At 46.4% G+C, this 16,845-nt stretch overlaps 1 protein-coding gene across 2 annotated transcripts in view; it reads left to right on the plus strand.

The window, feature by feature from the left end:
• Nucleotides 1–6,659: 6,659 nt before the first annotated feature.
• The window catches only part of LOC142591019 (uncharacterized), a 42,681-nt gene continuing 32,495 nt past the window's right edge, over nucleotides 6,660–16,845 (plus strand). For both annotated transcript variants that reach the window (XM_075703395.1, XM_075703396.1), the window contains exons 1-2: nucleotides 6,660–6,794; nucleotides 13,447–13,598. In XM_075703395.1, coding sequence (XP_075559510.1) covers nucleotides 6,708–6,794; nucleotides 13,447–13,598 — 239 coding nt within the window. In that variant the 5' untranslated portion in view covers nucleotides 6,660–6,707. The remainder of the gene's footprint in view (nucleotides 6,795–13,446; nucleotides 13,599–16,845) is intronic.

Consider the following 16,845-nt stretch of genomic DNA (forward strand, 5'->3'; position numbering starts at 1 on the left):
TTTCGGTTTGTCCCCTGTGCCGCTTTATTTCCTCTCGTTAGCGATCAGCAAAAGTAGTTTCAATTTAGAAACACAAGATAAACCCGTGTTCTACTTTCACTTCCTTGAACTCATGAAATTGCAGAAGCTCCACTTTTGAACTATATATCGCCCGCGTGACCAAAATTCTATCCAGTTTAGAACTCAGCATTGTCATTTTACCCTATGTCTCGGCTTAGATTCGATGCGTTAGCTTCTCCTGAGTAGTGGCATAAGGGGGTGGAGTCTGGTGGTTGGCTTTCGCCAATTGCCGTCGTGAACGAGACAAAGCCCTGAAGAAGTCTAGCACAGGGCAGTAATTTAATGCAATTTCGCGCAAATGAAAAAGAAAAAGTATGAAAGTGACAATTCCAAAGAACAGGTGTAACAGCGTTGAACAATTATGATGTGCAATGTCAACGTGAACTATGAACATCAGTTCAAACTACATTTCTGAACAGTAATAGGGAAAGTAAATATTTAGGGTCCACAGTCCACAAAATAAAAAGTGACATGCAGCAAACCGGGCGCGCCGACAGTCTGTCCCAACCGATGCGGCCCGTAAGTTACCCTCGAAGTCGGCGCCTCGACGTCGGCGGCTGGCTTCCACGGCGGCTGGCGGTGTTCGGTGTCGGTGCGTCGTGTGGGAAGCTTATTTGCCCGGGAGGTGCTCGGTGTTCGTTTATCGTCCCCGCATCAGACTGGCGAAGTGTCTGATTGACGTGTTTTTTTATAAACCTCTCGAGGCGTCGGCGTTCACTTCTTGCCTTCTAGACATGGATCATACACGCGCACACCGGATTTCGCTGTAGTTCAGACTCCACTGGCGGCCACCTTCACCGGTAGTCATTTAGATCACACACAAAAGAATAGCTGTGGACTAAGACCGCTTCGCGTACGCCGGCAGTGCTTCCACCGTGGTTTAAATTCTGCTAGCGGTCACCTTCACTGGCAAGCAATTTAATAGCACACAAAACAGCAGCTGCGGACGCAGCCAGTTTCACGTATCCCAGGTGTGTAGCCACCATGTTTTCGACCATACCAGCGGTCACCTTCTCCGGCCAACAATTTAATCACACACAAAACCGAAGTCACGAACGCACATAGCTCACCTGCTCTGGATGTATCCAAGATCACGTTCACTACCGTTTGCGAAACGGTGCAGCACGTAGGCCTGCGGCCAATTCTATTAATAGGCGTGTATACCAGCATGAGGGGGTGAAGGGAGAGAGAAGTAAGCATTATTGTGAGACCAGGCTTCTTAGCCCAAAGGTGGGTGGCCTCCTCAGTCCAGGTAGCCATGGCTCGCTGCCGCCGCCCGAGCCCTGTCCACCAACCGCAGCTGCCTGTCAGGGTCTTGCGTCACCAGCAGAGCCTCTCACGGGTCTTCCAATTCTTCTTCTGAATCCGCCCCTTTCTGCATGTTATCCTCTGGTGGTGATAATGATGGTGGTGCTTCTCGATTATTCCTGCATCCAAGCACCATATGGCGCAAGATGTTGGGCGTGTCCGGCGGGCAGAACTTGCAGTCTCGCCCCTAGATGCCCGGGTACATGGCGTGCAGCAGTGTTCCGTGTGGGTAGGTTCCAGCCTGTAGTCTTCTCCAGGTTACCGCTTGGTCCCTACTCATCCTCTTATGCGCGGGCGGGTAGCGACGCCTCTGCTTCCTGTAGGGCGCCAAGTTATCAGAGTACTTCTTGGATATCCGTTCATCATCCTCGTCACAGTCGTCGGTACGTGTTCTCTGCGCGTCGGAGATGGCTCGGCGGGCATGATCTCGAGCGGCGGCGTGCGCCGCCTGGTTCCCCGTGAGAGACTCGTGTGCCGGTGTCTAGCGGATTTGTGCTGCTTCTATCTTGGTGTCGTTCAAGACCTGAAGTGCTGCCTTTCCAATCCTTCCGTTCATATACCTTCTGCATGCTTCTTGCGAGTCCGTCACCACGGTAACCATGGCCTTCTTGCACGTTGCGATGGCCAGGGCTATGCCCACCTCTTCCGCTGTGCTCACGTCCTTCGCACGTATGGATGTGGCTGTGTGTTATCCGCCCTTCTCGTCGACCACGCTGATTCCGAATCGGTCGATGGTACTGTACGCAGCTGCATCCGTATATCTAACGTTTTCTTCTTTGCTGTTGGTGCGTTCGAGTATGCGCTTGAGCGCCTGTATTCTCGTCTGTCTCCTTTCCTTGTCGTACTCGGGATGCATGTTTCTGGGAATGGTACTTATGTGTAGCTTGTCTCTGATCTCGTGTGGGATACGCTGAGGTAGGTGCCTTTCATCCTCGACTTGGTAGCCCAGATCTTGCAGCAGGGCTCTTCCCGTCTTTGTCAGCTTTAGTCTCTCCAGTTGGTTGATGTTGTGTGCTTCCACAAGCTCTTCCCACGTGTCGTGGACTCCCATTTTGAGTAATTTCGCTGTGGACGTGGAGGGGGACAGGCCCAAGGCAATTTTGTATGATTTTCTTATGAGGGCGTTTACTTTGTCTCGTTGACTGTTCTTCATGTCGACGTATGGGGTCGCGTACGTGACGATGCTCGTGAGCAGCGCTTGTATCATTTTCGTGTATTCTTCCTTGAGTCCGTGGCTTTTGCTCGTCACTCTTTTGATAAGGTGGGTTATTTGTTGCACTGTTCTCTGAATTTTTTCCAATTCTGCTCCTCCGGCCCCGTCCATTTGAATCAGGAGTCCGAGAATGTGGAGCGTGGTAACCTGCGGAATCATGATGCCTCCCACCTTTACTACCGGGTCTGGTATCTGCTGCGATTGTCGGCCTCTTGTGCGCTTTCTTAGCACCAAGAGCTCCAATTTTTCAGGTGCGCACGTCAGTCCACATGCTTCCAGGTACTTTTCCGTAGTGTCAACCGCTTCTTCCAGAGCGTCTTGCTGTTTACCTGTCGACCCTGCCGTAGTCCAGATGGTGAGGTCGTCAGCATATATTGCGTGACCAATCCCTTCTATTTGCTTCAGTTGCTTGGGTAGTGAGCTCATCGCCAGATTGAATAGCATCGGCGAAATGACGGAGCCTTGTGGCTTTCCCATTCGCGGTATGTCGAATTTCTCAGAGCGTAATTTGCCTATCGCCACTGCGGCTGTACGTTCTTTCAGAAAAGCTTTGATGTAATTATATACTTTTTCGCCGCAGTTATATACGTTGAGGTGCTGCAGTATGGCTTCGTGTGACGCGTTGTCGAAAGCCCCTTTCACGTCAAGTGCAAGGATGGCTCTTTTGCTGTGCGTGTCCAGCTTGTCGATGACTTCTTCCTTGATTTGCAGAACACGTCTTGCGCGGACAGGTGAGCTCTAAATCCGAACATAGTGTTTGGGACGTGTTCGTTGGCTTCGAGATAGTCGTTCATGCGGTTGTGCACCATGGGCTCGTAGAGTTTTCCAGCACACGAGGTTAGGGATATAGGTCGAAGGTTCTGCACGCTGATGGGCTTGTTGGGTTTAGGTATCATGGTTACCTCGGCATGTTTCCATTCCGGTGGTACTTTACCGTGTTGCCAGCACTCGTTGATGTATTTTAAGAGCGCGTCTACAGAGGATCCGTGAAGGTTCCGGAGTGTCTTGTTGTTTATTCTGTCGTACTCCGGTGCCATGTTGCGCGTGAGCTTGTTCAAGGCCCTCTCGATTTCGGCTTCTGTGAAGAGCCGATCCAGTTCTATATTTGGGTTGCCTCGATACTCGTAAAAGTGCGAATCTACAGTTATGTTCCGCTCCGTACCGAGGAACTTCTCCTTCACTTCTTTGATAATGCCTTCCTCTTTCCCCGGGTGGTTGTGTATGAGTCGCTGCACTTTCTGTTTTGCGGCGTTCTTGTTCTCCTTCTTTGATAGGAGAGTCTTGAGCACCGCCCAAGTGCGCTTGCTGCTTAAGGTACCTTGAAGCTTGTTACATGTATCGCGCCAGTTCTTTCTTTGAAGTTGTTCAGAGTGCTCTTGCGTTTCCTTGATCAGCTTAGAGATTCGAATTTTTAGTTTCCAGTTGCACTTGTTACGCTGCCAGCGTTTGGCGAGACCCCTCCGCGCCTTGCTTGTTACATGTTTCGCGCCAGTTCTTTCTTTCAAGTTGTTCAGAGTACTCTTGCGTTTCCTTGATCAGCTTAGACATTCGAATTTTGAGTTTCCGGTTGCACTTGTTACGCTGCCAGCGTTTGGCGAGACCCCTCCGCGCCTCCCACAGGTGGAGTAAGTGCGGGTCGACAATGTGGGTGATTTGCGACAGCTGGATTGTCCTCGTATGCTTCTCGGCTCTTTCCACGACTCCTCTGATCCATATGTTTATGTCGTCTATCGTCTCATTAATGGCGCTCTCATCTTTGCGAAAGACCTGCCAGTCCGTGATCTTGGCTTTTCCGATCTTCATCGTTGCTTTGTGGTGCGGAATGATCGTTTGCACTATATAACAGTCGCTACCAAGATTCTCGTCCATGCAGCTCCACTCATACTGTTTGAGTCCGTGTGCGAATGTGAGGTCGGGGCTGGTGTTTCTAGATACACTGTTGCCTATGCGCGGGTGTCTGCGGGTCGTTGAGTAGCGTGAGGAGGTGTTGTTGGGCTACGCTGTGCACGTCTTCTCCTTTTTTCTTTGAGGCCGCATAACCCCAGGCCACATGGGGAGCATTTAAAATCTCCAACGACTATCAGCCCGTTACCCTTGCTCAGCTTCTTCACCTCTCTCATTAGTTTGTCTAGATCCTTTAGGTGGTCCTTTGGTGGGCTGTACACGTTTAACACAAAGAGGCTTTGCTGCTGGTTTTTCTCGGGTATGATTTCGACGAGGGTGTGTTCGATGTGGTGTTGGATGTCATGTCGTTTAGCGTTGATGGCCTTCTTGGTCAGGATTGCTGTCCTCGTTTTACCGTCAGTGACGTGAGTGAGGTAATCACTGACCTTGAAGTCTTCTGCTTCGGTTTCTTGTAAGGCTATAATATCTGGGTCAAACTGCTTGCAGAATTGTACAAGGCTGCTTCTGTTACTTCGGATAGAATGACAATTCCATTGCCAAGTTTTGAGCCGTGGGTGTTGCTTGTAGTCACCTTCCTCTTTAGTTAGCCTCGCCATCTTGTTCGCTTAGGGTCTGCATTATCTTGGCTTCTCTCGCAGGGTACTTAGGTTTCTTGCGAGCATTATCTCTTTCTTCTAGCATGTGAATGCGTTGATTGAAACTTTCTCCGGATTGTGTCATTTTGGTCTGTAGAGCCTGAATCTGGTTCTCTATTTCGTTCTTGAGAGATTGGAAGCCAGTCTGTATCATCTGTGTTACCGTGTTTTGCATAACCTGCGTTACTGTGGACAGTGTGGTTTCCATCATGACGGTCACGTTGCGTTGATGCGGTCTTCAAGTGTCTTGAGGTCGTTCTGGGTTATCATCGCTTGGTTCGACAGTGTTGATGGCTCTGGTCGTGTTGGTGATGGTGGTGGGGGTGGGGTGGGTGGGTCGCGATCCCGACTTGGATCTGGATCTTTTTGTCTGCTCGGCCTCATTCGGTGACTGTGACGTCAGTGACATGGTCATCATGTGCTCGTTGTTGTTGATAGATACTACGCTGGCCTGGTACCAGAAGCGTCTCTGTCTCGATCTTGACCGCTCCCTGACTCTCAACGGTGGCGGAGCCGGTTTCAGCTTCCTTGGAGAATCGAAAAAATAACGCGACTTTTGTGACACTGCACCCCCCCTTCTAGAATATTAGTTTATTATATTTATCATACCACAAAAGTGCCTTAGTAGCCACACAGAATTGAAGTCGATTGATGGTTACATATTCAAATCTATGGGTGCCGAATATGTGCTTTACAATTTGTTCAGGTAATCCGCTCCAACATTTTCTTTGCCCTTAATGAGTTTAATGGCGAACTTGTATTCTTGGAGCAACAAACTCAGTCGAAGGGCTCTAGTGTTCAGTTGCCGTGGCTGTGTTAGTAGCTGAGAGGTTGATGGTCCGGCTGGATGACAAATGGGGCCACATAAAGATACGTCGATAATTTCTGTATCCCCCAAACCAGCGCTAGACATTCTCTTTCAATCGTGCTATAGGCTTTCTCGCTAGGCAGCAGTTTTATGCTAACATAGGCTATGACGTCGAGCATTCCGTCGTGGTGTTGCATTAAGACTGCTCCGAGACTCGTGTCGGAGTTGTCTGTACGTAGCACGAATGGCTTACTGAAATTTGGAAGCCGCAAAATGAAAGCGTTGGAGACCTTGTCCTTCGGTTCTTGTAATGCCTTCTCGAGTATCCGTGTCAAATTTATTATCTTTCTCTCGCCCTTTTTGGTTATCACCGTAACCGGAGCGCTGACCTTGGCGTAGCCAGGAATAAAATCTATGTAGCAGCCAGTCAGTCCAAAGAACGCGTGCACTTGTCACTTCGTCTTTGGCCGTGAAGCTGCTTCTATCTTGTTCGCCCTATAATGATCATTATGCTGGAGTAGATGTCTGACGCTGATGTCAGCAGCGGACGTCGATTTCTAGGCATGACAGATGCGGCAGCGAATATCTGATGCAAGCGCCTACTTGACGTCATTTTCGCGTAGTTTTCGTGTCTAATGCAGCAGGTGGCGGGTAATAGATCGTTAGTAAAAGAAAGAAATTTATTATATATACTTGCGCATTACCTCTTGTGCTGCCTACAAAAAATTTTTGTCCAGCATTCTACTCCACATCTACAAACCAACGAGCCGGCACTATCATGCGCATCTATTGCTTTACCATCGCACATGCGCTATTCTTAAACGTATACGGCAGCCGTATAGCAGCAATGTGGCAGCTTTATGAGGTAAGCATTTCTTCGCTACTTGCGGTCTTTTGTTGTTTCAGTAAGATTGCATATTTTGCCGGCTGATGCAGCGTGCATGAAACTTCGTAAACAAGCCACCGTGTTTGTTTATTTTCTTGTGCTTGATCTAAATGTCCATTTTCCGAAATTACTACATATTTACTTCTTGTCTCTGTTCCATACATAGAACAAAGGACGTTTCATTTATTATTCACTGGCTTTCAGATAGTACTTGTCTGGCTTTGGTGTCGCTTTCTTCATGCGTAGCCAAGCATCCTTGATAGAAACACAGTTTAAATTATATGTTTCGAACTGAGCAAACTAGTGGAGTCTGCATCCGATTTAAGTACCACTCCTTTTACAGCGAAGCTGTATACCCCTGCCATCCAAGAAAATTTTCGTGTCATTGTTGGCAGGGAATGCAAGAACTCCCAGTAAGTGGGCTGATCCCGGAGAAAGTGCATTGCTGTGCCGACCCGCGCCGGAGGTGAAGCAGGCGTGAAGCACTCCCCATACGTGGCCGACCCCGAAGATAGTGCGATGCCGGGCCGATCCGCAGTGGAGGTGAAGCAGCGGCTAATCAAATCCCTATACGTGGACCGATCCCGAAGATAGTGCAATTCCGGCTCGATCGACGGTGGAGGTGAAGCAGGCGTTAAGCACTCCCCATACGTGGCCGACCCCGAAGATAGTGCGATGCCGGGCCGATCCGCAGTGGAGGTGAAGCAGACGTTAAGCAATCCCTGCGCGGGCGCCGATCCGAAGATGCGGCAATGCCGGGCCGACCCGCGCCTGGGGTTCAGTTTGTCATTAAGGAGCCCACATACACAGCTTCGCTGGTCATCCTTCTACACAGAGTGTAAGGGCACTGAGATTTTATCCTTTTTACGATTCTCGTGTAACATGCACTACTGATGCTTATGCAAGGACTCGTTTAGCTCGTGAGAAAAGAAGTTATGTTGATCTCTCTCAACCGTGCCTAGAGGCACTAGCTTACGTAGATGACAAGGACGAGGAGCCGCAAGGAACGGCGGTATGCTCGAGAATACTGGTACACGTCCTACGGTTCGGCTGCGCGATGTGCACGGTTCGATGCCCAGTCAGAACACTGCCTTGGTCCTTGCTCCAAGATAAATGAGCACAGGGGTGACCGTGCGCCCACCTCACTTTGCCGTTTTTGCAGCTAACTGCACTGCGCGCCTTTAAAGAACACATATATGCTGGCAAGCAGCAAATGCTTAGCCTATAGCGCTTAAGCCTGAGGACAACTGCGAAGTCGGTGGCATGAAGGCGTCTGGAGTACCCGTGCAACACATGCGGGGAATGAGCTCTTAAAGAGACTTCTTCTATTCACACAGTACGTGCGTGAATGTCCATCTGTAAGCGTACTGTCACTGCAGCGCACTTATCGTTTCCTAGATTTTTTTAAGAGTATTATGATAGTGCACAATTTCTCTTCATGTTTTCGTGATGTAAAAGCCATTTGTGCGGTATAAGTTCTTGCGTGTCTTGTTGTATCTTTCTTAGCATTTATATGCTTTACTGTTTTACCCCGTCTTGCGTTGTCTCTTAAGTCAATGTGTTTCCCAGATTTATTCTACCGTACGGAAGTTGTGGGTACCTGAATCATTCGTTGAGGAAGGCACAATCTCTATGTCTTACCCAGCATGGTCGAGTGGGAAAAACATCACAATTTCATTCATCTTGAATTATCAAGCGCCTTCGTTGGATAGTCCCTTCGTCCAGGTCCTCTCTACTGTCTTGTGGCTTCCCCGCACAGTCCAAGGCCAGGACGCCGCTAACAACATTTGGAAACCTTATTCTTGCTTGGGACCAAAGTCATGCTGTTTGAGAGCAGCCAGGCAGAGACCGCTGATTTTCTCCCGATGAGGAAATTGTAAGCCAAACCGCAGAAGAGGGCAGCCGGTGAAAATTGAGTAGGAGGGGTAAATGAAATGGGCAAATGCAGAGTCTGCGGCTGTATTAAGGCAAATGTTGCTATTGGCACAATCTATGTAGGTCAGGATCATAGATTGCATCTATGGAAGTCACTACCTTATTTCAATGGTAATTTGAAAATCCTGCGGCCGAACATTTTTCAATGTGCTGGCGTTCGCATAGAAGTATACCTTGTTAGGATTCCTGAGAGCATTTTTAGCCTAGTACAAACGACGGCGTCTGTGTCTTTCGGAAAGCCGGATGGGGTGCATACTCCGAGATAAAGGAGCAATGGGAAGAAACCGCGCTTCTCAGGCGGAGTGGTAGCCGTTTCGGCAGTTATGCTATGACCGGTTTCCTAATGGCATTGAGTAAGGCTTGAACCGGTGACGTGACCGACGGTTACAGCTGTATAGCTCACGGTGAATACATATTATTTATGACAGAGTGTTGCCGTGCTCCTATTTGTCTAATAGGACACGCAAGTGTTGAGAAGCCACAGGAGCATTTTCGTGCCTTTGCAGTAGAGGGTCTCCACCTGTTTAGTTCTTTAGGAAGGCTGGTTTATCGCGGATGATGGACTAGAGGCCGTTCAGATTTGGAAGCGGAGCATTGTAAGCCACGTTTTTGCGCAGCATATTCACAACGTCTGTCGCTTGTGTAAGGGTGCTTCAAGTGTGACCGGGCCAACCTGAGCTAGGCCACTCTAGTCAGATGTTATTCCAAACTGCATGGAATTCACAAGTACTGCTAATCGCACTTCAATACCAAACATTGAACGTGACAACAGCGCTAGAAATGACACTGAAAAAATACAAGTTTCGGGCTGATGTTTCACCACATCCCGCCTGCCAAGACGAGCTTTCGAAAGGCAAAGAAAAACATTTATGCCCTGAATAAATAGATGATAGTTGAAGCATGAACGGTCAATCATAGTCATTTCGGAAGAACTACCAGTTTCATTTGCCATTTGAATGATATTTCCGATGAATAGCTCATTTACCCCACTTGGGTTCACAACCAACCTTTTACATCGTGGTGTCAGGCCTTGTCGCTCCCCACAACCATTTTAATTGCTCTCGGATGAGTCTTTACAAGTCTCTCCATGACACATTCTACTTGCTGTCAAACTAAAGAGGCACTCCTTAGTGCTTGTGTTAGTGTTTCTTTCTTGTGTGCGGGAAGTTACGTAATGGCGATGCAGTAATGGCGAGTGGATCAATATTATATAATGTCTGCATAGTTCTTAGTCAATATACAGCTTTTGTGGGAGCTCTTGTCGCACGTTTTAATTGGCATTTTCTAAGTGCTATCGAACTGTGGCGAACATTTCTACAATTGTGGAAGGCAGAGGTTTGCTTAGAATGACACAAATATTGTAAATTTTGCATTAGGATACCACGAATATGTTAAGTTATTTATGTGTGCACTTTATGCACTGTGCTTTTCTGTGTCGTAGTACTGAACATAATTGCGCCAACTCTGATGTAACTATTTGTTTCTTACGGTCCGATCATGAATTCCCGAGATCGACTTACTTTCATCTCCCTAAAAGCGTGTTTCGGTATTGTTCACCTGTGCCTCTCCCAAATGAGGACGTCAATAGCTGCGAAATTTGGTTCATTCAAACCGAGAACTCACTGCGAGGTTTTAGTGGACTTAGCGACCCTTTAACCATTTAGGGGTCGCTTCTGTAAGTGTACAGCACAACCGATCATTTGAAGAAAACAAACTACCCTTTTCATAACAAAAAGTCGCCTCGCGGCGTTCCAGAGGTGGGGCGACATTTCATGGCTTCTAAATAAACAGTATTCTGGAGCTTCGCGCAGTCCGTTTCCACAAAAACTGATTGTTTCGCTTTCTTCTATAGTGGCTGAAACCACGGTAGTATTGGAGTATTCTCACTTCCCTTACTAGATAGAGCATTGTGGCTATGCCTCCGCTAGCGCACTTTATATTCTGAATTCTTTTGAGCGTCCCATCGAGCAAAGGCTCCCGGAAAACTTGGCTCGGCTTCACAAGAATCTCGTAAGCTCGATGTTTGCGTTAGAAAAGATTACGGCCAATCATGATGCTCGGCATAAAATTAGTGAAGATGGCGCGTCAGTTGCAAAGATCACTTACGAAAGGAAAGCTCCGGGAATTCGGCTCCCGATTTCTACCTAGTTTCTTATGACTAGTAGATCACTGCAAGCACTGCGACCTCTGGGCTCTCCTATAGGCGTGTAATTTCTTTGTTTACTGACGGACGCTCGCAAACGGACAATACTACCAAGAGTTCGGCTCTTTCCGCGAGACGCGCCAGTATTGATAGACCGTAGTTTGGTTATCTAAGTATTACCGCAAGCTTATTACTCGCTTTGCTCACCCGCCGTGGTTGCTCAGTGGCTATGGTGTTGGGATGCTGAGCACGAGGTCGCTGGATCGAATCCCGGCCACGGCGGCTGCATTTCGATGGGGGCGAAAACACCCGTGTACTTAGATTTAGGTGCACGTTAAAGAACCCCAGGTGGTCGAAATTTCCGGAGTCCTCCAATACGGCGTGCCTCATAATGAGGAAGTGGTTTTGCAACGTAAAAGCCCATATAATAATTTTTTACTCGCTTTGCTTTTCTGATAGGTCCGCACCATCGAAGTTGCTAGCCGGAGATCACATGGCATTTCTCACTATCGCTATAGTGCAGAGTTAATTTTTAATATTGCATCAATTGTAAGCATTTACGCGCCAATATGGAGAGACCTTGACGCCGTCATATTTGTCTGCTTAGAATTGTCAACGCATTTTTATACTTTCGAGACACAACGCATATTTGATCGTTAGAAGTGGTCATAGTGGTTGAGCTCCTCATGGTATGTTTGCATTGCATACTTGCAAAACAGTTCTCTATGTTTAGTTATTGAGGCAGACAAGTAACTTAGAGCTATTTTTTCTCGTTTGAACAAACAGGGAATCAAGCAAATACTTAACACGACAACATTGAAAGAGACCAGATCAAGAGAACCACAACAACATTTTCTTTTCTATTTATTAAACATCACCGATTTAATGGGGGGCAATATCTCGGACAAATATTGAGCATTTTAATGAGGAAGGAGCGCCTTGTGTCTCTTGCAGAGTGCGAGACCTGACTGAAGATTCAGGAGACATATTTTGTGAGTTTGTGATTCTTGAAGCTAAGTTAGTTGTTTTGTACCATATAGATTGCCCAAGATTCATGTAAAGAAGCAGTCTTTAAGTATTGGTCCACGTTGGACTGCTACACTATCGGAATTTTTGTTTGTTTCATGGTTATACGCGTTTTCACTAGACAAATGAATAGCTTGTTTTTCTGGCATAACAATGTGTCGTTGATTTTTTTTTCAAGTAACGGACCGCCTATGGTCACATATTTACTGCAGCAACTATGGCAGACTAGGGGCTGTGTTTGCTCAATACGCCCCGTTGCATTACATATGAGACTAAGATTGCTGTCGCCAAGTAAGTCCGTCCGATTCAGCCAAGAAAATGAAAGCGTTTGCCACTGCCACATTGATTCGAACTAGTTTCCCTACTTTATTGGCCGGTTGAGATGTGGACGCTATCACAGCTACGCCGTAAACCAGTTTTGTCGCTTGCTTGCAGATACCATGATATCGTTTGCCTATGTTCATTTGCTTGCAGAGCTACAACCGCCTGTAATGTAGCAGACAAGCAGAAAGTTTTGAGTATAGCAAAGTTCTGCTTGACAATGCGGCTGTGTAGGCTCTAGAAGAAGCCTTCGCATGCGCAGGAGTGGGTGATGCCTACTGAATCTATTGTAATCCAATGCACTTATCATATTTGTAATAAAAAAAAATATGTGGTAGAAGATTCCTTTTACTGCCGCTTGTGCAGGAAAATTCCAAGTAGGCACGCACAATTTAGTCTGCACACTTATAGTAAAGAAGATTTCGGCACATCGGGTCCTCATTTCACACCATCTGGGTCAGCAAGTGTTGGAACTGCATCACGCCTGGCTCCGCTAAGCATGCACATATCCTCAAAAACACAGCAGGATTGTTGCTATAGTACCGCTGCTTGTCGTAAACAGGGGGCAACATCTAGTTTTAATTTATATTCGCCAATCGTCAATAGCGTAGGCACAGTAAGAACGATTGAACGTCGCTCTTTGTGGGACAAAGCACCGCTCCACTGTACGGAAGAACCACCTTGCATAAACAAAGATATCAAGCATTTTGTACGAGAATGTCTTTCTGGTAAACCACATCTACCGGATTCTCGGCACCTTAGACGAGTAAGCGTGAGCAATCAGCGGTTTTATGGTTAATATATTACTTGTTAGACAACACTGTAGAAATCTGAAGAGGCATCACGTCACACTAACGTTTCTATATGGCGGGACACACTTTTAACGCCATTAGCTCTTGCTCATCACGTTCCTCGATTTGTTGTGGTCTGCTACCACCTCCCTTTGGCATGAAATATCGAGGAAAAAGTCCAAGGAATTCAAGATGGCAGTGTCTATAATTAATCGATATAGCAACCAACCAATTGGTGATTGATTGAAGTGCAACACTGAACCTTACAATTGCTGTATATGATTTGTCCTTCTAGCAAGAGTGCCAATTATTTTGAAAACATTTACATTGCTGGTTCCAGTCTAAAACATAGAAATTACTTACTATAAATGTAGCAACGTTAAGATAATCACTGTTTGCATCAATTGTTTTTCAGTTATTGAACACTACTGAGAAGATCTGGATATTATCTAGGACACATAATGAACAATACAAGGGCAAAGATGAGAGTTGCTTGTATTACACGACAAGCGATCTCACTAGGCATAGCGTCACTTTATGGTATAATTTTGTGACTGATCGTCAAATGTAAGTTTTTTTTGTTCCTTTAACACGAGTAACGTGTAATGTTCTTATGTTGTTTTTTTCACTCTTGGTATTCGCATACCTTTGGCGTTTGCAAGATTGAAAATAATAATCATGATGTTAATACCTTAACCTCTATAGGACACTCGACTGTATTTTGCTTCGTGTCAAATGTTTCTGTACATTCTGAAGAACTCTCAAATTAGGAGAATTCTTTTAGGCACGTAATTTCGTAAGGGAAAGTTGCAGGCCAGTTGGTGAGACATTAGAGACGTTTAGCGTGTGCGCTATTCCGGCAAACGGGGCTGGTTAGGGTGGATTACCGGATGGTCGGGGGCGTAACCGTGAACGGGCGGAGCGGTGCTGCCACCTGGTGGCGTAGAGCTCAACCAGACAAACACAAAGCTAAAATTGCCGAAACCTACTATATTCTGCTTCGCTGCTGGTGCAAATTTTCGGCAGCGGTGTAATTGTGAACACGATTACGCCGCTGTAGAAAATTTACACCAGTGGCTAAGAAGAATATAGTAATTGGCTCTGTGTTTATGTGGTTGAGCTCTCCACCACCAGCTGGCGCCACCAATCTTGGCGCTCACGTTTACGCCCCCGCTCATCCAGCAGACCGCGCGCGCTTGCCTGAATACTGGACACACAAAAATTCTCTATTGTAAATAAAACCGCTACAGACATAGGCAGGAGGGAGACAATACATGGCTTTTAGGCACAGATCACTGCCATGCTAGAACGAAACCGCAGATCCCATAGGTTGTGAGCTATTTGTTTAGACCAAGAAGGTTACAACCTACTTGGTTTAAGAGAAGCTTTTGCTAGCATTTGTAAAACGCGCTGTTCTGCTTAACGATCACATTCACGCGAAGACCGCACCGCTCAGTTGGTGTCATTTTCGTTGGGAACAGCCTCGACCGAAACGCTTGCTCTACCTAATCTAGCACAGGGCTCGCATAGATCTCGAAGGAATCACGGCAGTGGAACGGCCATGCTTGCATGACGCATGTACATCGACAACGCAACACCGGTGAAATGGGTAGACAACATGGTGACACCTGCGTGAAGATTAGTGAACGACAACTACGGCATGACGACGTTCGACTGGCAACGATTGTATGACGACAAAGGCGTGATGGCAACGTGATGTCGCTGCTCGAATAATGCCGAAAGTTTGACGGCAACGGTGTAACGACGACAGTGTGACGATGTTGCAATGACGATCACACCATGTCAACGACGGCATCATGACATGGCGATCTGTAAAACAGTATAACTGCAATTCAACGGCAACGATGGCTTGACAAAAACTATGACGACGATGCAATGAGGATAATTGCAAGACGACAACAATGGAACAACGACGGCATGACGGTCATTTGACGATGACGTCACAATGGAAACTAAGGCCTAACCATGACGGCGTGACGGCAACAAGATTCGAACGCTGGGATGATGTCAATGGCGTGATTACCGCGACATTAAGATGAGAGTGTGGCCACAGTGCTATGACGATGTTGGAATGGCGACGAATGCATAAAGAAGGCGATGTGTTGATGACAGCATCACGACGATGGAATTAGAAAGATAAAATAGAAACAGCGGAGTTGCGATGAGGGCGTCACGACAACGGCAGGAAAAGAATAAAATAGCAATAGTAGAATAACTGCAAGAAAATGACCATGACAGAACGACCATGATTTTATGACGGCGATTACGTGCCAATGTCATGAAGACATAATGATGACGACAGACTGATCAGGATTGAGTGACCATGACGGCATGACATCGATGGCATGTCGATACTGGAGATCACGTCGACGTCTACGTGCATCACCTGCCGTCGAGGACGGCCTTGATCACCACTACATCTACAGGTTTTCCCACTCAGTTTAATCGAAGCGCCAGTCAATTTAATCCGAGCGCCAGTCAAGTAAATCCAAGCAACAGCTCAATTTAATCCAAGTGCCAGCGATTTCATTCCGAGCGGCGTTTAATTTAATCAAAGTATCACTAAATTTAATCCGAACGCCAGCCGAAATAATCCAAATGCCAGTGAATTTCATCCAGGCATAACGGAATTTAATAACCTTTGAATTTCAAGACATCCGAAAGTTTGCGAACATGTTATGAGGTAACACCTTGGAAATGAAATAGCAAAGTGAGACACCAGTAGCTTTCCTGCCACGTGATTAACGACTTTTCGAGGTCGTTATCTTCTACTTTGTTATGAGAGTGACACAGCAGATGACAATTCTCAAATAATTGAGAGGAAATGTCATCATCAGTACTCTGAGTTAATGATACAAGTGCTAGTTGGTCGTGGCTATCAAAAGGAACAATAAGGAGAGATTCAATGATAATCACTAGGCTATTGCCGGGAGGCTTCAAGCGCTAGCGAATACGATTCACGATTCAACGGCGATATCCGCCGCCTCCAGTCAAACATCTTGTCGTCGATACCACTAAAACACTCATGAATTACATTTAATTGCACAATACACCTAACTGATATGGTCGGGTCACTAGCGAGCACAAGTGAAATACAATGCGCAGTTCAGGGTTCTCGAATGTTTTGCACAATATAACGTCATGTATACCAAATAAAATGCGATAAAACGATTGACTTACTATGCCTTTGATAAACTCATATGGTTAAGCGTCTGGTTAATATTATTGACCTATTTTACGATAATTGAGGCAGCTTTCACTCATGAGTGTCGGCAGTAGTATCAATAAAGCTGTTGCAAGATCACCACTTTTGAGTTACCGCTGCTAACTGATACTGTCGAGCTTTTAGTGATCGCCAGTGATGCGCTAACTGCGATGTTCTCCAGCTTTCATGCAAAATAGCGTCATAGATATCAAATGAAATGACATTCAGACGGCGATTCAATAACTATATATAGGAGATACTAAGATTGACTCACTAGTGATGAAGGATCACCTTGTGTAGTGGGAGGGTCACAGCGATCATTCATGCACGTCGTCAGTGGTATAAATGAGAGTGTGAATAAATGAGTTTTAATCATTCGACATTGCTAATCGACACCACAGAGTCATTAATGATCACTAGCCATAAGCTCTTTTCGATGTTGTACTTTTATGGAGCATAGCGTAATGCACGGAAAATGAAAACTCTTTTGAACAACGATTCGATTATGATCATTTATGATCAGTGAGCATTTGTTCTGCTACCACTGCTACGTGAAAGTGAAGACTGATTTGTGATCACTAGAGACAA

This window comes from Dermacentor variabilis, chromosome 8 (genome assembly GCF_050947875.1).
Source record: "Dermacentor variabilis isolate Ectoservices chromosome 8, ASM5094787v1, whole genome shotgun sequence".
Lineage (NCBI taxonomy): Eukaryota > Metazoa > Arthropoda > Arachnida > Ixodida > Ixodidae > Dermacentor > Dermacentor variabilis.